This window comes from Ceratotherium simum, chromosome 3 (assembly GCF_057802395.1).
Source record: "Ceratotherium simum simum isolate JZ-2026a chromosome 3, ASM5780239v1, whole genome shotgun sequence".
Classification (NCBI taxonomy): domain Eukaryota; kingdom Metazoa; phylum Chordata; class Mammalia; order Perissodactyla; family Rhinocerotidae; genus Ceratotherium; species Ceratotherium simum.
Window position 1 is genome coordinate 52,743,800 of NC_141902.1, and position 22,382 is coordinate 52,766,181.

At 40.3% G+C, this 22,382-nt stretch overlaps 1 protein-coding gene across 1 annotated transcript in view; it reads right to left on the reverse strand.

The window, feature by feature from the left end:
- Window positions 1-19,930, reverse strand: part of ALDH1A2 (aldehyde dehydrogenase 1 family member A2) — a 93,533-nt gene extending 73,603 nt beyond the window's left edge. The window contains exon 1 of the mRNA XM_004421622.3: window positions 19,758-19,930. Coding sequence (XP_004421679.1) covers window positions 19,758-19,874 — 117 coding nt within the window. The 5' untranslated portion in view covers window positions 19,875-19,930. The remainder of the gene's footprint in view (window positions 1-19,757) is intronic.
- Window positions 19,931-22,382: the final 2,452 nt, after the last annotated feature.

Here is a 22,382-nt window from a genome sequence, read left to right on the forward strand (position 1 = left end):
TAGGGAAACAGTGGTGATTTACATTCCTAATGTGATTTTGCTTAGAGATGAGGTCCTGGGACATTTTTGCAGTCTCCCCAGGTGCAGCAGCAGAAACTTCTGCCAGAGGACAGACAGCAGCCAGACTATTGTGATGCTCAGATAGGAAACTATTTTCCTAGGCTTACCAAAGAACAGTTTTGTGCTCTTACAACCAAAGGGCTATATTTGAAGGTCCAGGAAGGAGGCTTCAAAACCAATCCCTACCCTAATGACTTCCCACAGGAGGGTTGGTTTTGGATGAGCAGAGGAAAAGGGAACGGCCAGCCCCGACTGATTTAGGAGCTGGTTACAATTTCAATGCATCAAAGTGATTCCTTTTTCATATGTTCCTTCCTCTATAGAATCCAGGTATCCAAGGCTGTGTAAGAAAAGGGCATCAAATGCCAAAGTCTTTATAAAATGGTCACAGCTGTTTGGCTCACAGTTACTTCTCCTAGCTAAGAGAATTAAAATAGAAATTCATAATGGCACTTTATTAGGGACACTCCACACAGGCATTTGAAAACAATCTGTAAGTACAATTTCCTTCTGTAAATATTTCATATCATCCTAGATTCTGAGCACCTGGGAAGGAACTATCATATATTTCCCCATCTCAGAAATTTTATTCTCTTCCTGGCGGAATGCCTTTAAGAACACTAATCAGAACAATACTCCACTGCAACAAAGATTTCTACCAAACAGAAGTGTCCCCTCACAAACCTGAAAGGAATGGACATCTCCTAGTGTCCAAGAGAGGTGGTGTGAAATATGAATGGAGTATACGCTTGTGTCCCTAGATTAAGACAGTCAAGACCACAAGGGTGGGCTTCTTCAAAGCCAATTCAAGGTAACTGGACTGGCTTATACAAGTTTTTTCTTCAAAAGAGACCATCGAGGTAACAAAGTAACATGAAAGTCTGTTCTCCCCAAGATAAGCGTAGGGACTGAAGTTGCTTAATTTAGTCAATCGTGATGGTTAAATGTCATGAGGGCCATGTCTATGTATGTAAAACAAAGAAGAGAAATAAGGAAATTCATTGAGGACAGAGGTGATTAATCTTGCATGCATTCCTTTATCTTTCTTATAGAACAAACTAGAATGGAGGTACTAGAGATGAAAGATCTCCATTTAAATACCAGTCTGCCTTTTACCACTTGTGTAATCCTGAGCAATCTTAAATGGACTCTCAAACTCTTTGAGCTTTGTTTCCTTCTCTATAAAAACAGAAACAAGGCCTGGCTACTTTGCAGGGCTGTTGTACAAATAAGTGAGATAAAATGCGAATGTCTACGGCTTAGCTGGCTAAAATGGAAGTTTCTCCCTTTTCTAAGTTCCTTGAAGAAAGGTCTCCTGTCTTCATTTGGTTTCCCCCACATTCTAACATAGCACCTACCATGCAGTCAGTGTTCCAAAGATATAAACCATGTTACCGGGGAAAGAAGTAAAGAGGGAACAAGGAATTCAGACTGGCTGTCAACAGGGATCCGATTCATCTAAAAGTTGCTCCAAGTTGTTTTATAAATCTCAGAAGTTACTGGGATAAAGATGTCAAAACAGTGAAGCTTTGCCATGCAAGTCAAGCCACACCACCGGGCCACTTTTGCAGCAGGAAGCTCATCCAGGACAAATCAGGTTTACCATACTTTTTAGCCCACAGCAAAGTGGCCGTGACAATACAGAGAGGCTGCCATGAATTTTCTAATTGGGGAATCTAAACCCTGAGGAATTCTCAAAGCAGCAGGCATTAATAGGAGTTAGGTGTAAATAATTTCCTATCTTCAATGAATCTTTGACATAAAGCTGCCATGTTTTATTTCAGTAATAAAATGTTTTGTTTTTTTAATAGTAAATACTTCAAATGATTTGTATTAAGCCCTGCAGTGGATTGTGCCTTGGAGAGTTGAATTTTACTCAGCCTGCCACTAAACTGCTTTTGGTTCATCAAAGAAGAGTACCAGATAGCAAATCAATAACCAGACTGATCTATTTATAGGAAAAAGTTCAATTACTTTTAATTAAGCAGTACAGAGAAGGAGTTTGAAGACTTATCATATGTTAGTTATCGCCTTTTACATAATTGCTCCATTGTTCCTACTTGATATACTTTAAACAGATTTATGGACAATGAAGAACAGACAGCACTATCATTTAACTACGTAAAATTAAATTTCCATTATTATAAAAAATTCTATTGATGATCACCTCAGTATGCTACTCTGAAAAGCTGGTAGCCTGTGAATATTATAATCAAAGGTAATAAACGTATTTTTAACTTTAGTGAAAAAAATCCCCACCTTATTTTACTTCTAATTAAGAGGCTACCTATATAAAGTAAAATAATGAAGCAAATGTTCAAATAATTTATGGGGGGGAGAACCTTCCTGTTGAAATATCTAGGTAGCTAGAGCAAAAGTGGTTCTGTTGACCTCCATTCTTCGCTTTGCTTCACGCCAAAACATCTGGCTAAAAAGTGAAAAAACACCCAAATGGTATTGTATAGGAAAACACCTAGATGATTGATTGCATTTTTCACTTTAAAGTCAATGTTTTCATATTATAGAGACATGGCCTTTGTTCAATAGGTGTCATCTTTTACTGGGAAAAAGCATGGTTTTACAAAGCTTGCTTTGACAAGGACTAATTTATCGATTCTAATTTAAATCAATTAACAGTTTTAAATAAAGGACATATATTGTATGCTCTAAACTTCACTTATCCTGAGTCCTAGGCTGAAAAGCAGGAAAAAGGAAAAGGCTTCACCTGAAAAGACTGCAAACTAGACTTTGAAAGTCTGCAGAGGGCACAAGGCCAATAGAAAGGAGAAACTAGAGGCAACACTTTCAAACAGCTTTAAAATATTAATCTAAAGTGATTGTGCCAGAGTATTTTAAAACAAATGCCATATGCCCAACACATCACACTAACATGCAATGATTACACAAATTGTGCTAATGTTGTAAACAGAAATAAGTTAGGACATTAGCAGTTAGGCAGCAAAGATCCACCCAGCTTCTCACATACCCATCTATCCTCAAGGTCTGTTTCTGAAAGTGAAAGGACACTGATGAGAGTCATTAGTCATGTTCCCCAGAGGACAGTTCAGTTTGGCTAGGCTTTCGGGGGACAAGGCTGGATCCGAATGAACTGGGGTGGGGGTCGGGGGCTGCTGGCCTCTTTACTTGTTGTGTGTAACAAGGCTGCTTGGATCACTCAGATTACAGGACCCTGGGGTAATTCCAGGGACCTGTGATACAGATTAGGGTCGTCCTAGTGTTTCATTTGATTCAGAATTCCAGGGGTTACGGCAGGATGTCTCTACCACAGACCTACACTGTCTAATTTCTCCATTCTCCCTTAGCCGTACGACCACGTTTGACTCGCACCTAGGGTGAATCGTATGGAGGTCTTTTTGGTTTTCTTTAACCACAAAAATGGACAAAGGTGTCCTAAAATCAAGTTCTGCCTCTCCGTTGCTCTCACAGGATTTCTTAATGGGTTGAATTCCTATGTGCATAAAGATTACTATATGGTGTGATTTAGATGTGTCATTCAAACTTTCTGTGGCTCGATGTTCTCATCTGTATAATAAGATAATAAAACCACCCCATCCAGTGGTTAAGAATTAAATAAGGTACTGGACTACTGAAAAGCCTGGCATAGTGTGCATTCAAACTTTTAGTCGATTCTGATTCTGAACGTAAACAATCAGTTAAAGGCAATTTATCAGTGCTCTTAAGAAGCTAGTCACTCCCTGTTCCGCGTTTGTTTGTTTATTCTTTCATTTATTCTCCTCTATCGCTAGTAACTAAGACCCCTTTGCCAAACCATCAGAGCAAAATAGGGGAAAAGGATGGTGGAAGAAGGTAAAGATGGTGAAGGCCATGCAACACATTAACTGCTCTCCCAGAATTTCTGATTGCTACCCTTTTCTGACTGCCATGGAGACAGGCTAAAGCAGGCTGGTTCAAACTTACCAGGGCTGCCTGGCTCTGAGAGGGTCTAAGCAGGGGTGTGGGAAATGTGCTTCCAGAAGAGGAAACTTGGGGAAGGGCTTTAATGTTCTCCTGCCAGTCTTGAGAAGGCGGAACGTAACATGATTTCTTTTTGTCTTCTGCTTGGAAACAAATGTTCCTTTGCCTATCTTCCCTAGGTTTAATTAGTCTTCTGTCTTTCTCAGAATTCAGCCTGTTCATTTGCAAATGGAAGACATCAGAAAGGCTAGTGAGTGTGGGTGTGGGTGTTGGGTGGGGGGAGGAGGCTGAAGTGTTTATTTTCAAAGCCATGGGGGTCCCCATTTGAAAAAGCACCCAGCTTATCTCAATGTTTTTGTTTGTATGATTTTGAATTAAAAGGTTGGAGCAATTCATTTAGGAGATTAAGCTGTCTTTACAATGGGCCTAGTTGCCCTATTTACTCACTAGTATTTCCTAGGGTTAAAAAAAGTCTTTCTACTTCACTCTTCTTCATTATTTGAGTGCAATAATTTTGAAGAATTCCTTTGGTCTTTGATTTTATTGCCAACTAATTTTACATTAGAATGATGTTTATTTGCTGGTCACAGATAAAAATCACAAATCATCTGTATAACGGTTTAGCATTGCCAGTTTTAGCAAATAAAAATACAGGATGCCCAGTTGAATATGAATTTCAGGAAAACAATCAATTAAATTTCAGTATAAGTATGTCCCAAACCACTGGCAAATCATAGGACATACTTATATTTAAAAAGTATTCGTTATTTACCTAAAATTCAAATTTAACTAGATGCCCTATATTTTATCTGGCAATCTTACCAGGTTTTCATGGATATTGTACACGTTCCAAGGATGCCAAGTGAATACTAGGAGAAATTCCATATTATTATTATATTTAAACTTGCTCCCTGCAGAGTTGAAGTACTTCTTCAGTCAGAAAAATAATGCCCAGTTTACAAACAGATAAACTGATACCTCAGGAAATCAAGTGAACTTTGACTACAGGATAAGACCTGTTCTAACCACCAAAGCCCATTCCATTCACAGTCATTTTCCTCATGAAGAAAAAGTAAAACACAAAAGGGACAACTGGTATCTTAAGGTAAATTAGAAGTTAAAACATTACTACATTGAAACACCAATATCATCTTCCATTTATGTTACAGAATGGAAGATGGCCTGAAACACCACAGTGCAGATCCTAAGGCTGAAGAGGCCTTTGAACCAATAAATGAGTGATTTCTCCACAGGAGACTAAACATTTGCTTGCAACAGTAAACAAAAAGCAAGCTGAATTTTATGTAGCACAATCATTTTCATGTATCTGTGCATATACATAGTTAAATGAAGAAAGGGATTATTGCACTTTTTTCTTTCAATTAAAATTAAAATTTTTGCCCTTGACTCAAATCTTAGCAAATACTCTCAAACATAATTACACCTATTTTGTACTTAAATGATTAAATTCTTCCTCTTTGCTCCTGGCGATCACACATATGCCAAAAGGTCTATGTGATGCTTTCCTCTATCCCCTGAATTGGATTGTAATATTTGTAGAAATTCATTCTTAAAGCCTCTGAGTTAATAAAACATGATGATGAACTAATAAGCCTAATTGTGCATAGTTTACAGAGTGAATTTCATTACCTTAAAGTCACATCTAATATTTAGGAGGACAGTTTTTTCTTTGTAGACCTCAAAGCACCTTAATTTTTCTTTTTCTTTCTTTCTTTTTTTTTTTTTTTAGTAGGTACCTTCCTAGAAAAGGGAAAAGAAGGAAAGAAGACATCAAATGAAAAGCTCAAATTAACCTTCAAATATTTGGTCAAAAAATCCCTATTTGCCAGTTAAATAAAACACTGGAAAAATCTTGCTAGGACTTGATTTTGAAATAAACCTCATGTTGGAGGTAAGTCTTGCTAAGAAATGCCACTGAAAGCTGCCACTTGACCCGGAATTCCTCTACAAGAAAAACTCGCCATAACTACATGTGAGACCTATATGAGAAACTGCCGGAATGTCAACTTCATTTGCAGTGGCCCCATCTGGCCTGATCACTCTCCCTGGCATGATAAATCACTGGCAGAATCCTTACCTTCCTACGTTTGATCTCTGCTCAGCAAGACGTGGTTTTGATGTGAAGAACTCCAGATCTCTTAGGTCAGAGACAAATAGCAGTGGCACTGACCTGCAAAGTGCTAAGTCTCTATTAGACTCAAGTGAAAAGCTGTAAGCTCCTGACAAGTTCCCTCTCCGCAGAGTTCACTCGACCCACCGTGGTTCTCACGAGCTGAGGCTGACGGAAAAACTGCTGAATGGTTTGGAGGAAAAATGCCAACGAACCTTTTCTTTCTACCACTATTACCAAGTATTAAAATCAATTTTCCCTAACATTTAAAGGAGGAGTTCTCTTGGCAGTCACCACTCTAATTTCTAGTACTGTAAGTCTTCAGTGAACACAAAAATTTTGACTTCCGGTGGATCTTTATGACACTGCTAATCACTCATTTATATAAGGAGAATCATTAACAGAGATTTCTGTGGACTACTCTTTGGTAATTATAAGCGCACTCTTGGGAAAATATTTTAAGCAACACTGCTTTGAATGAAAATTTGGGGTCCCAGAAAGACTACAACTAGATATGCAAACAAGTTCAGTATTTTCCTTCTGATCCTTATAATCCCAGGTTTGGGCCCAGGAAATTAAAGAGTTCTGAAGAGTCAGGGTGGGGTAAAGAAATCCTACAGCTCTTCTAATCCAGTCCTTTCTATAAGTAGGTGGCTTAATAAACAAGCATCTCATTCCACTCTATTATTTTATAAGTAATAAAACTGATGTCCAGGAATTTAAGTAATTTACCCAGTATCATAAAGCATTTTCATATCCCCAGAGCCTAATACAGAAGGAAGTACTCAATAAGTGATGAACTAATTTGTTCATTCATTAATTCAATCAATATTTTTTGTGTGTCTACATGTGCAAGGAATTATTAAATGAGCACACATTAGTGACAGAGCTGGGACCAGAACAGTGGTCTTCTAATGCCCAGTGTGCTGCCTTCTTCACTACTTTATCATGCACCCTTAACGGTTTCTATTTCAATGGAAGGGGTAAGTGAGTGGGAACGGAGGAGGAGAATTTTCCATCCTAAAGAGTCTGTGTGTGTGTGTGTGTGTGTGTGTGTGTGTGTGTGTGTGTGTGTGTGTGTGTGTGTGTCTATGCTTTCTTTAAAGGAAGAAAGCTACTCGTTTCAAAATACTATGCCCTGGAATTCACTTTCTAGTCCTGGCATTTTGTTTATTAGTAACTCTGCAAATGGAATCAGATAATTTTATTTTCTAGTATTCATTCATTTACTCATTTATTCAAACACAACGATACGTGCACCACACTTTGTGTCAAGGCTGCTATGATACTAGCTTTCAGGAATATTCGAATTTAGAAGAAAACTAGTCTAGGCATTCAGCAATAATTGGATCCCTTGATGTGACATTATCAAATACACAAGTTATTTAATAGTAATAACACAAATAAAGATTTGAAATAAACCTAAAAAACCACATATGAAAGCCTTCTTGCAAAGAGATTTGGTGTGTTCAGAAGTCATTTTTCACTATAAAAATAACAGCAGAATCACTCCAAAAATGTAAGACTAAAATTGGTATGAAATTTTAGTTGGCTGAAATGTTGAGGAGTTCCAAGAAAGTAAAAAGTGTGCTATCATTTTAACAGCTGCATTATTTCAATAGCTGTCCCCTTTAGACCACTCACAATTAGAGACATTCATAAATAAGCCCCTCATTAACTTTCTGTAGAATTGCATTAGTGACTTTGCAAGTGATCATTAAAAGCAAATGTTTGGTTTCTTTTTTAACTAAATGTAGTTTATGTACCCATATTCGTACATACATGTCTGTACTAAATGTTGAGCAACAATCTCTCTCCTTAATTCATATCATCAAGAGTTCCAAAAATCACTCTGTCTTGTGTACTTCGTTTCTAAGCCTTCTTTTTTTCTCTGTTGGAATTCCTGGTAATGATACCAGAATGTGGGCAAACCTCATTAGTCTCCCTGCTGTTTACAAGACAGGATTTATGCTCAATGTGCTGAGCACAATGACGCACATCACTAAATGGCTAGAACTACCACCCAGGCTCTAATCTGAGAAATTTTTCACCCAGTACAAACACCTATCAGCATGGAGAAACACGGAAGAGCAATTACAGCCAACACATGTAGTTTTTAAGAGCACACCAATAAATACCCATTTGTGAAGCTTAATTTAATGCAACCCAGGCTGTTATCTGGAATAGTGTGTGTCACCAATTCAATCCATTAAGTAATTACTAAATTCTCAAGAGGTCTCACAGAAGTCAAATGTGGTTATTCCAGGTTCATTGCTTCTGGCCTCCCCAAGGACCATTCAGGCCAATAGCCGGAAGAGCTGACTACAAAGGTTCCCAGGCACAGCCAACCATTTTATGAAAACAGGTAAATGAGTCTAACCAAGGAAGGTGGGTCATCAAGGGCCTGTCCTGAGAGAAATACTTAGGGAAGCAGAAGAGAAGCACAAGTGCGTAAAAATAAAAATGGACATGGAGAACGTGACAAGAAGGGGTAAGTCTGGGGAGTAGAGAAGAAAGAGAAATGTGTTCTGTCTAAAAGTCAAGACAGAGAAATCTGGAGACTATACGATCTGGCTTAGAGGGGATAACTTGTCAACAGTTTCTTTAGACAGGATTTTTGAGCCACTTACAATGAAACACTAATTGTGCTCCCCAACCACCACCACCCTTTGTTACTGAAACTCTACTCAAGTTTGGATAGTGCATGAACTTCTGGGGACCACTCTCTATTTCTCTATTCTGCATCCCCACTGAGGTTACATGTAACAGACAGATCTAATAGTAGTTCATTAAGCCTTAGTGAGAAACGATTGCTCATAAAAGGCAAGGTAGAATATATCCACCCAACTCTTTCTGGCAAATGTCTCTCCCACATAGGTTATAGCCAAGTTACACAAAATGATGGCCCATAGTGGGAAAGGAAGCATTAGAAAGAATGTGAAATATATCTACTTTCAACAGTCTCATACATCCTCACTCCCAAATGAATCTGAATAACCATAACAAAGAAAAGCACTTTTTGAATGAACAAACCAACAAGCAGGTGTTATTAAGGACGCTGTGTGACTCTAAACCAGTGAGAATCCAAAAACACAGTTCCTTACCATAGCCTAAAGAATCACACCTACCCAGGTGATTCATACCTAAAGTGTTGATTACATCAATCCATTTTCTCTTTTCTTTTTTTTTTTTTTTTGGTTTGAATGCATACTCTCATCTTTATGTCAGGCTGAAACTGTTGCTAATGGTCGCTACGAAATACCAACTAGAATCAAGTTTGGGATTTGTAGTCAAAGAACTGGGTTTGGGATTATCCTATAAAACACCCAGCAGAGCTTTAGGCTAACGGTTCCAATTTTACTGTCTTTGCTGTGGTTCTTGTTCTTGTTCTTGTTGTTATAAGTAGGGAAGGAGAGGATTATTTGAGTCCTGAAATTGCCACATACTAGCTATTGAGCCTGGAAAAATTATTTAACTTTAATATGCTTGATTTTCTTGCTTATAAAATGGGAGATATTAATATAATATCTACACCATAGGACTGTCACAATGATTAAATGATCAAATGTAATATGTGAAAAGCACTTTGGAAATTGTACATAGGAGTAGCTATTAGTAACTATTAATATAAAATATAACAAGTATTCATTCAACAAACATTTCATAAGCATTTACACTGTGAGACACTCAGCTGGATGATTCAGAAATACCAAGACGAATAAGAGTTTATAATCTAGTACAGTTTAGGAGTAGAGAGTTACACAGAAAACATAATACAAGGAAAAATTGTACCATTTAGGAGTAGTGCAAACAGGTAATGTGGGTGTTCAGAGAATATAGGTTCATCCTAAGAAAATAAGTATGTGGCCAACTCTGTTAGGTGTTACATAAGTAATAAGCACAGAATGGCTAGATTCCCTTTCAACGTTGGAGAATTTCGTTCTTCTTCAGTGGCTTCTTTGAGTTAGAGGCACACGTGCATGGATCGAGTAACTTATGCAACCCAAAGCAAAAGGTAAATGTACAACACCAGCTTTCAGTTTAAAACACAGCGAGTTAAAACATTAACAAAATGCAAAGTAATGTTATTTTCAAGCCTGGTGCTAAGGAATAATTTAAATTCTCTAAACTAACAAGATGAAGCACAGTATTGAACTAGTTACTCAAGAGAAAGGTCTTTCTATTAGAAATTCTTTTTCACATTATTTTAATTGTCACCTCTCCAGTTTTTCTCCAGTTCTATAAACAGACAGCACACTGTGAAGAAGTCATCTATTTACCAGGTAATGGCCCTTCCAAAATGAGTATGGGGTGTATGTGTGTGAGTGAGAGAGAGGGAGAGACAACCAGAGCTAACATTTGAGCACATGTTCTGTTCCAGGTAATGTAAGAAAGGCAGGGAAATTAGTCTCAACGTGAAAAAGATACCGCGATCATGTTATCCTAGAGTTTTGTACAATGACCCCTTAAAAGTAGGCTTGTGGAGTGCACTGTTGTTCTAGTTTAAAGACATCAACATGTACTAAAACTATCCACCAAAGTAGGACTAGCTTCTGATATTTTCCTATTATGGAGAAGACACACATTCTGGACCTCCTAATCTTATTTCAAAATTGCAGAGTACAATTTTTAAAAATTCGTTATACATTAATATCATTTGACTTTCCTATATGTTACATCATTTGTTCTTAAGATTTATCTGTGTCCTTATACATAAATAAATACCAATTACAGGTGGATTAAGACACAAATGCAAAAGGTAAAATCTTAATAAAAATAAACTTTCACAAGATTATATAGAAGAATGTCTTGAAAAACTTGAAATAAGAATGGATTTCTTAAATAAGACACCAAAAGCATGAAACATAAAGAAAAATTCCTCTCCATTTGCATTTTAAACTATATGACAATTACACCAAAAAAGGAGGAAGAAGAAAAAGCACAAGGTGAAAGAAAATGTTCTCATAGTATAAAACTGTCAAAGGATTATAATCACAAATATATAAAAATTGCTTCAAATCAGTAAAAACACACACATACACAGACAGAAATGAGCAAATGATATACTAGCCAATTCACAAAGGAGGAAAGCCAAATGGCCAATAAACATATGAAAAGATGCCCAAGCTCACAAGAAATCAATGAAACGCAAATTAAAACAGCAATGAGATAACATTTCACACTCATCAGGCTGGTAAAATTTAATAAGTATGAGAACTCCAAGCACAGGTGAGGATGTAGAGCAATGGGGACTTTGACATACTGCTGGTGGCGGGGGAAACTAGCATAACCATATTGGACAGACATTTGGCAATCTCTACTTAAATTGTAGCCCCATATACCCCATGAGCCAGCAATACCACTTCTAAGCATATATCCTAGAAAATCTCTCATCCAGGCCTGTAGGAAATATGCTCAGGAATGTTTTATGCAGCATTATTGTAATAGCAAAATGCTGGAAGTATCTTAAATGTCAACAGCAGAATGAATTAAAAATTGTGATATAGTCAAAGAACAGAATACTATGTAACAATTACAATGAATGAATTGCAGGTACATCCAACAACATGAATGAATCTTGAAAATATTATGTTAAGCAAACAAAGCAAATTACAGAAGGGCATATATAGCATGGTACCATTTGTATGAAAAGATTTAGCATGCAAAACAATAGCATATATTGTTTATGAATACATATATATGTATGGATACATATACCTATGGGAAAGATAAATGCCTCTGAGGAAGGAAGGGGGAGAAAGAGGGAAATGGGAGAAGTTCATAGTGGCAGCTTCAATGGATTTCTTTAAAAAAATTAGAAGCAAATATTGCAAAATGTTAAGACTAACAAATCTGGGTATAGCTACACCCAAGTTTGTTATATTATTGTCTATACTTTGCTGTATGATTGAAACATTTCATTTCCTGTCAAGTATGTCTAACAATACAGCTTTGCTACTGATCTGCTGAGCCTGAAACATCTCTTTACCTGCTGAATCCTCATGGTGCTTTAAGTGCCTTCATCTCAGGCATTCAGCATCTTCTACCATGCACCGTGGTTATCCGTGTGCACGTCCACGCCCAAGCGGGAATCCTCCCTAGCCTCTCAGGGCAAGGCCCACATCTATGTACCTCTTCACGCCAGACAGTGACTAACAGTGCTTTGTACACGAGAGGGCCCAATAAATGTCAAATGAATAAACAAATGAATAAATTCAGGGAAGCAGAAGGGTAGCTCTGGCTGCAGTTAAAAATAGAAATGACCCTGTGATAACATAATTAGATAACCTTTCCTGTGAAAATCAAGTTATATTGGTATTTGGGTATCAGACTCTAAAATACAGATGAGGCAGAATTCACTGGTTTCAGGTTTGCTAGAGAATTTAACCAGTCTCATAATGATTCCTGATCTCCTTCCAAAAAGGATTCAGTGAGGAAGTCCAATTTTCACACCTAGGGAAATAAGACTTGAAGTTATCCTCTGTAGATTTGTACAGACATTTCATAATTTTGTCTTCCCAGGCAAGGTCTCCTCATTTCCCCTCTTCCTTCCCACTCTAAGTCGTCCATCATTACACACACCTCAGCCCACAGACTTGGTGTGTGTGTTGGTGGTGGGAACTGGAAGAGGAGGGAAATAGGTTATTTTTGCCTGTCAGCGGGTTTACTAAATCTGCAATATTTTGTCAGATCCACTTACCTGGAGGTAAGTTCCAACCTACCTGTGGGAAGAGCCACACACCTTATACCGTTTTTTGACTGAGTTTAATCTTTAAGACATCCCTAGAAACGACCTGGGGCAAAAAACTCTAACTGTCACTGGGCTTGAAATCAGAAGATTCAGACTAGATGAATGAAAATTATGTATGAAAAAATGTGTAAAATTATAATCTTTAATTATTTTGAAATTTTTTCCCTATACTTTATAATCAAGATTAGAAAGTCTTTTGGTACCCATGATATCCTAAATTCTTTCTAAATAAGAGATAGGTGTTTCCAGTTTCAACTGGATGATCGTTTTATCTTTCCAGAGATCTAGGGATAAAGAAACTGCTACTTTGGCTCTCCAAAGGTCAGACTGTGATGAAGAAAGGAAACAGAGCAGATAACCACTTCTGGAGGTAACAGAGCTGAACTGGAGTAAAAGGAAAGCTTCCTTCCACAATACAAATTAGAATGTTCACTCACAGACATTCTAATTTTTAACCACATTCTACAGAGGTCAATAAACCCCCGTGTTTAGCCCCAGGGAAGTTCTGTTGCGAGCCCAGCAAAAGTCTAGATGGTGAAAGCACCCAATTATTATTCCTACTGGATTTTCAAAGGTTGAAAGTGTTCTCGATTCATGTGACACAACAGACACTTGCTGTAAATAAACTCACTAAGAGTTAAGATTTTGAAGGGAAACCATTTAAACATAACTCTGTCTTAAAGGCAGACAAACAAGCAACAGAGAAATGCCAGAGATAAGAAATTCCCAGTTTGCATAATCTCACATATCTGAAAGGTAAAATGCAACAGAGCTCAAAGATATGTCTGAAAAAGCAATTAAAAATTAACCAAGGTGACATTATAGCAATCACTTCTATGTGCATTAGATTTAGTGTTTGAAGGCAAATAACTGGCTTTGAAATGACTGGCCACAGCAAATAAAAAAATGAAAGAAACGCTAGGAGAGCTTTCAAAATAGTCACCGTATGATGCTTTTACTTTCTGGAAGGTGAAGAGCCTCAAAATTGGGCAGTCAGGACCAATAAAAGTCTCTTCAGTTTTAAACTGCATAAACTAAGATACCTTTCCATTCCCAAAATGTCTCTCTCTTCTGAGAATGTGCTCATATGCTGCCATACTTCCCAGATTTATGCACCAATGACTTGGCAACATCTTGGTCCAAACTACTTAAAATACCAGATATGGCTGTTTGCAATCTGACATTTAGGCCCAGCCAACTGGGTATATACCAAGGCATATTAACGCCGAACTTTGGCACAAGTGTCAAATATCTATTTTGATTATTAAAATACTGGCTGGGAAATTATTTGACTTACTGACTTTTTAGTAAAGACAAGACTTTGGTAGGGAAAACTCCAAGGAATCCCATTTGATGAAAATCCGATGTAAATATATAAGGATTCCACAGCTACCTAGAACATTAAATTCTTATGACTAATTAAAATAGTAAATAACGGGCTGTTTGTTAAACTTTATTGATCATACAATTCTGATCTTTCTTAAAATGGGTCTCCATTAATTTGAATCTACAAATGTGACCATCACTTTATGAAAATGAAATGGAATTAGCCCTTGGCTATTGTCATTATATGCCACTTATTTTCACAAACTTGTTCATTTAGTCCTGACAACAAGTATCTCAGTTTTGATGGATGCTGAAATTGACACTCAGTGAAGAAACTCCTTGGGAGGACACACCATCCATACCTTGTTTATTAGTACATCTCCAGAACCTGGCACCATACCTGGCACCATGTGGTGAGTAAATGTTAACTTCCCACATAGCTAATAAGTACATATCTGACCAAGATTTGAACAAAGGCCTATTTTAATCAGAGCCTTTATTTTTCTAAGTCAAGAGCTTGTAAGCTTTTTCTAAAATGCAGGCCGTATGGTCTCTGTTGCAACTACTTGATTCTGCCATTGTAGTCCAAAAGCAGCAACAGACAATATGTAATTGAACTGGTGTGGCTATGTTCCAATAAAACTTTATTTACAAAATCAGTAGGCAGACAGTCTGTAGTTTGCTGACTTCTGCAAGCTGTCACTAAGATAACTAAAGAGACAAAAACATACATCAGTATTTCTGTTTCATTATCCAACCGAGAAAGCCTTGAGAGAGAACTGTGGATGCTGGTATTCGAGATGTTTTTGGTTTGGTCATGGTTTGATGATCATGCTTGTCTAATGCAACAGAGAAATTATTCTGCATGCCTGGCTTCAAGTAAATCAGACCTCACAGAACAGGCTCCTCAGAGAATCCTCTACCCTCAAATAGAAAAACTATCATTCCTCACTTTCTGGAAATAAAGGACAGAAAGAAGTGCCTCAGCAAATGATGATTCCATGTGGTAACATAAGCCCGTATAGTAGAAGGCATCGGGGCAGGACCCCAGGAGAATTATCTAATTCAAGTCCCACAATGAAGTTGTTTAGCTTCCCTGGGTTATACAGAGATGATACAAACATCAAAAAGCTGTAAAATTATGGAAAAGTATTTTTTGAGAACCCAAGGTTCCCTATAAACATGAAGTTTGATTAACAATTTATGATCAAGACAGACAATCTTGATTAGAGGTTTGGAAGCCACTAGACCCACATCATCTTTTAAGAAATGATCCCTGCGACAGGCAAGACTCTTGCCCCAGACCCAACAAAAAAAACCTCAGAAACACCAAAAATAGTAATTTAAAGTCAGAGAATCAAAAGCCACAAAAAAGTAGCTCCTTCTTAAGAGGAGTAGACCAGCTCATATTCTCTCCAAGTTTGCAATAGAAGCAACACAAAAAATAAAGATTTAAACTCTTTCTCTCTCAGAAAACATACAAAAAAAAGTATGTGACTGTAAGAAACAGCAAAGCATATGGCAAGGAAAGCTCTATCAATTTTTTAAAAGTCAAGGCCAAGGTCTTCCTTATCAATTATTCCTACTTCTTCCTACTCTCTCTCCTTTAAAAGGTTTTGCAAGGATCAAACAAGATATATATGAAAGTGCTAGGTAAACCATTATGCCCTAGAAACAACGTAAATGGTACTATAAGTATTGTTATCATTATTGTAATTATTACATTGATCAACTGAACTGCTGCTATGCTGACAACCAATTTTGGGCACTCAATCCTTCTAATAAGACCCTAAGATCCCAGAAGGCGGATGCTTCCACAGCCCAACTAGCATAACGGAAAGCACTGTTGTTAGGAACATGGCCTTTCAAACACCCTTTGAACTGAATTGAAATTGATCCCAGAACACAGTAGATGTTCAATAAAAGGTCGTTAAATGAATAAATAAAAGAATAAACAGTAGTTACCCAATGCACATTAGCTCTGATTTTCAGCTGATTGTCTTTTATTTTTTCTCTTCTGGTTTAGTAAGTCAGTACTCCATAAATGTCCCTTTCTTCCCTCTGTTCTAGCTCCCCACAGTATCATATGCTGGAGGGAAATTTAACCCTGTATGTTACTGTTAGTTATGGGCATAAACTCTCACTGAAAAAGTCATCAACAGAGACTGCACAATGCTTACGTGTGTCTGTGTGTGTGTGTGTGTAGTGGGGAGGTAGGGGGAAGGAGGGACTAGTAGAGCCAGGGAGACTGCACAATGCTTACGTGTGTGGGGGGGAGGGGTGAGATAGGGGGAAGGAGGGAATAGTAGAACCAGAATTGATGATAGAGACAATAGAGAAGGTAGCAGTGGGATAGGAAAGTTTCCAAAGCCCTTTGGGGAATCTGGCAGAGAGCTTCCCCGAAGTTAGGGGCAGTCAGTAAAGTGCTAGACTTGATTTTACAATATGTGTACTCCTATAAAATATTCAGCTATATAAAATTCTAAAAACCAGACTGATGAAACAGAAACAATTCAGAAAATCTTTAATTCATAAAAGAATAACTGAGAGCAATCAGACTCCTATGCTAGCTGTTAAGCAGTCTTCTCAGGATAAAAGCAAGAGAGTACACATTCTCTCCGCCCCAGAGTGGTCCCCTCGCTACTTCATGTGAGTGGAATTATCACTCTTTCTTGACTAATGCAGTCTTTTTTTTTTTAAAACATACTCCTTAATATACAATCATCTTTAAAACTTGGGTTCTAGTTTGCTGTATTAGGGAAATAAAAATAGACGTATTCCAAAGACGGCATTGCCATTGATCATTAGTCTAAAATGGGTATCAGAACTTCAGAGAGGCAGGCTTACTTTAAAAACTAAGTGTAATTGCCTGAAAGTCAATACAAAACCACACATTTCACACTTTTAGCATCCTTGGGGATTGAACTTTAATTTTGGAGCATTTTCACTGGACCTTTGACAGACAAAGGCAGTAACTTTTATTTCTAATGCTCTCACCCATTCCCGTTTTATAAAAAATGTAAAATATTTTCAGAAGAAGAAAGAGAATGGGGAAAAAATACAGAAATACGATCACAAGTGCAAAGTTTTCTAAATGCGTGCTACTTGAAATTCTCATCATCTGACTACTTACACGTAAGAAGTGACTTTATCTTGGTCTCAAAATCATATTTAAAAATCCTATCATAATATCCTTCACTAAAAATGTATTCGTTTAACAAGACAAAAATGATTAAGGATCCATCTATGTTTGTCTTGTACCATTTTCTGACACAAATATTGTATTTATTTCCTATGTGTTATTCAACAAGCCCTCCAGCAGAATAATCTTTTAGTCATTACCCTTTAAAAAATTCCTAATGAATGTGGTATCACTGTGCTAAAGGACTAACTGTCCTTTCTACCTTGTTCATTCTTCTGCTTAAAACTGCTGATATAATTTCCCTCACTTCTGATCATAAGTGAAGTCTTTAAAAAAAAAACTCTCCATTAATCTTATTTTCCTTTTAAGTAAAAGATCATTACCCACTACTCTTGGCTCCCAAAAGAGCAGCTTCTGCTCTTCATGTTAAAGAAGCTGCTTGTCTCAGAAAATTTAGAAGTGTCACTACAGAGCTGAGGAGGAGAGCGGCTGGGAATGTTCGCAGATACCTGACTTTACAAGGTTTTGTGAAGAAGAGCTTGCCTTTAGATTAGTATTACTCAGTGTTTATGAGGGTTGTTTGTCAAAGCAAAAATAAGGAGCCTCCTCCCCACAAATTAAAGAATCAAGTTACAATCCATTATTTCATTTCTGATTGTTTTTCTTTGTAATAAGTGGGAAAGTGGATACTGGATAAAAGTCTTCCCGAGCTAAAAGACTCCACATTAAAGGCTTCAATTAGCTATAAATCAGTTGTCTTTCCTACTGGGGGAGAACAAGAGAAAAAAAGAGAGCAGGGGTAGTTCGAGAAAAAGAGAACTGGAAGAGCTTCCAAATTAAATTCCAAGATACCTACTACATACAAGACACCTACTACATACCTAAAACTCCTCTCAGAGGCTAGGAGGAAAATCCAATCAAAAGGAACCTAAAATCAAACCTTCCCAAAGCCTACGGTTAGGTCCTCTCTCTCTCGTAGGTCTTACATCTTAAGACCTTTAGAGAGAGCCTGAAGAGGTTAGGGACCCTCATAAAACAAAACTTTTATGCTGCGTGCTTTCCCTGCTCGTTCCTAAACCCGGAGATGTGCCACACATTGGCACTATTATTACGCAAACAACGCCTAAATGGCTGTAACCATTAACGACTTCTCATTAAAACGGCTTTCAAAAATTTGTCACACCATCTAAAAAAGCTAACAGGTACACCAAATCCATCTAAATCGGCATTCAAAACACAAATCACCCTGCTTTGTGTCCTAAAACTCAATGCAAGTAAGATTTCAATATTCTGATGTGGGTTTTGTTTTTTTTTTTTCCTCTTTCAACCATTAAGCCAGAACCAAACAATTTACTTCTCGACAAAATTTAGTTTATCTTGTAATAAGCATGATAGAAAACAATTTTAACCATATTGTGTGTGCGCAGTATGTGTTTAAGTTAATCGGGAGAAGTTTGGGGTAAAAATCAACCGAACGCAATAGAAAATCAAACAAGAGAACTGTAAAATGAACTCCAAGAAACACGACTTTAAATTCCGTCTACCTCTTCTCATCCCCCCCCATACTGTAACATTATAATCCTCCCATGTGTGTAATTAATACATTTTTTCTATGTCGAATTTGTGAAAAGAAAGTAAATTCAATTTACATGAAGGCAGCGAACGCATATTCTTTTTTACGTGGTGCAACACACAAAATTCCTGCTTGGCAAACCCAAGATGTCAGAGTTCGTTATAAACAATAAGTTTTTTCAGTTCAAAAGCGAACATGTTAATTTGCACAAATTTAAAGACTTTTCAAGTTTTCCAGGAAAACTGCCACTGCCTACAAAATCCGAATGAAACGCTGACATTGGATCTACTGGACTCAGCAGCCAGGTTTCCATGAAATCTGCAGAGCTAGCCAGAGCGCCGCGTCCTTGACAATTCCTAGAGGAAAGCCGCTCCGCACCGTCCGGGCTTCCGAGGACCCGAGCGGGACCAGCACCGAGCGGCCCCTGAAGGTGCAGGGCCGGGAAGAAGCGACAGCCCGGCTGCGCGGCCAACCTGGCCGGGTCCCCTTCTTCTCCATTCGAGGAGTCCACGCGGCGCCGACACCTTCCCCGCCGCAGTGGGGAACCGGAGAACCGGATCAGAAGGCGGCGGCAGACGCGGTTCGGGGAAGGAGCCGTTGACGGCGACCCTCGGCGCCGCGCTTCAGGTGCGGGCGAGTCCCCGCGGCGTCCCCAGACCCCGGCAGGACTTCACAAGCCCCAACCCCGAGGACGGGGCGTCCCTCTGCTGCACGGGGATGACAGGCTGGCCCCGGAGACCCCGACCCCATCCCGCCGCCCTCGCCCCCTAACAGACCACGGAGAGGAAGGAAGGTTCTAGAAAGTCTCCGTGGACGGCAGGCCCTCGCCGCCCCTTACCTTGGTGTACTTGATTTCGAGGTTGGGCGTGGGCGACGGCAAAAGGTGCAGGGACGCCATGAGGGCGGCGGGGTCGGCCTTCACCTCGCCGGGCATCTCGATCTTACTGGAAGTCATGGTGGCGGGCCGAGGTCTCGCTGGCCCGCGGCGTGGGCTGTGCGGGCTGTGCGCGCGGTCCGCGGGCCGGGGGCGCGCTCGCCTGTATATAGGCAGGTGTCAAGCTGGGGCTCTTCTTATTGGACGTGAGGGCCGAGGCGCGGGGGGCTGGTCCATCCTACCTAGGACGCCCGGGCGCAGCCCGGATTTACATAAAGCCCGCCGCCCGCGCCGCGCCGCCCGCGCGTTCGGCGCCCACGGTCAAGTGCGCCCGGCGCCCCCGCGGCCGCGGGGACCAGCCCACGTCCACGCCGCGGCTGTCCTCGACGGCCCGAGCGCCAACCTGCCTCCCTCTCGCCGGGTCGGCGTCGGCGGGAGGCGCACCTTGGCCGAAGTCGGGCGCGGGTCGCGGCCCGGAAAGTGGAGCGGGCGAGGGCTGGCAGGGGACCCGAGCGGCCGGGGTGTCGGGGTGTGAAGCCCCCCGGAAGGCGGCTCCCGGGGCGCCGAGCGGTCCAGCCGAGGATGAGGCGTGCGATGCTGCGGCGGGCGTGGAGATTTCCTCCCACCCGCGTCCCGGGGCCCGCCGAACCCCGCTCTCTTTCTCTCCCGGGGACCCGGGGCGCGCCCTTTGCTCTCCTTCCCCGGGCAGAGGTGCCGGCCCTCCGCAGCGACCCCGTCCCCTCACACACCCGCTCCCCACATCGGGGCCCGAGGGGTGCGGTGGCCGCAGGGTCGGGGACGGGTAGTGATGAGTGCGAGTCCCTCGCCCTTCATTCAGAATGAGTATCCCCGCGAGCCGGTCGAAGCCGGCCCTCGTCAGGCTTCTCCCGCCCAGCTGCTGCCCTCTGCCGGCCCGGACCGCCCCGGGCGGCCTGGGCTGCTCCTGCCCGGGGGATGTGAACCCTGGTCCTCATATGCTCCTCGGAGTTGCATGTTTCACTGGCCCCTCTGGTCTTTCCTTTCGGATCTCTCCTTTCAGCCCTTCCCTCCTCGCCCCAAAATACACGTGGATACGCTTGTTTTGCTTTTCTGCTGTTCTTCACGTTAACAGCTATCATGCTGCCAGACATTGGGCTCCTCACTTAACTGCCCCTTTAGGGCTGAGCTTCCATATCTATATCCCCTAATGTAAGTGTTTCTGTAGCTCCAGCAGGCCTTCTTCTAGTCTGTGGGACTCTAGAGGTCAGCATATAGATGTACGACAAGAACCCAGAGACCCCATTCCAGAACGGGCTTTAGGCTTGGTGGACTAAAAATGAGGTCCAGATAAAAAGACCCTTGGGAGTCATTTCTCCTCTTCAGTCCCAATGTAAGCCTGACAGGGGCCTCCTGATTCTCATCTTAAATGCCATTCTCAGACCCCTTAGAACCCCATGTCTTTGGATGTTAAGTGTCAGCCAGAAAAGATCTTGCCTTAGATACTTTCAGTAACTAAAACTGCCTAATGCTCAGTGCTTGGATGCTAAACAACAGTAGAAATAGACAAAAATATTTCATTTTAGTGTTAGGTCTATAGAAATAACTTCTAGCCTCTCAGAACCCAAAGTGTCTACCCAAGGTTACCCCCGTGAATTGTTTTCGTGGAAAAACTATGGACCTTAGCTTAGACGGTTGAGGGATTTCGATTCACAGGGGATCTCTATGGCCAAAAATTGTGCCTTAATAACAGTGTGTGTTCATGAGATATACTTTTACTAAAGCCTTAGAGGGTTAGAGATACAATTGAAGAATAAAAAAGTAAGGATGTGGAGTTTATTGGGGAGAGAGGGAGCAGGTAGCCATAAGGGAAATTAGTGATGCTTGTGGAACAATTCTGCAAACGTGTTTTGAGTACCTTCCAGTGCAAGGCTCCATGCTAGAGGCTGGGTTACAGACAAGAGGGACACCCCTTGCTGTCAGTGAGCTTGAAACTCTTCCCCACAGACAGATAGATGACTGACTATGAGAGGCTGTGGGGAAATCACCAAAGAGCATCAACAACATGATCTGCTCCACCAAAGAAGAAGCCGGCTCTCTGGGGAGGCTGACCTTTGAGCTGGGCCTTAAAGGAAAGGTGAAGCTTCGACAAGGGAGGGAAGGACAGTGTAGGGAGAAGAGTCCACAAGAGCAAAGCACAGAGATGTGAGAATACTTTTTAGGAGGAGGACCCAATAGGCTGGCAAGGCAGTTGACTCAAGGTGGTAACAACCCTAGTTCTTGAGACACTGAGAAGCCATCCAAAGATTCTGAGGAAGAGAAGAAGGGAAATCTGTATAAAGCGAACTGATGAATGAATATAGTCAGGAAAGACTGTCACAGACTAGAACACATTGATTTATATTCTTCTCAAAGCATGAGATGGGCTTATTCACCCTTGACCCACTTCTTGCTTGCTAACTGAAGTTCTATCACCATGGCTGGAAAATCTCTCCCGAGGAAGGACCAGTAGGGTCAGTTATTAGCATTTGTTACACAGTGAGGTGGAGTAAATAAGAGATTCCTTTCTTCTCAAGCAGGGAAGGGAAGATCTCTTGGCTTCTTCTCATAAAT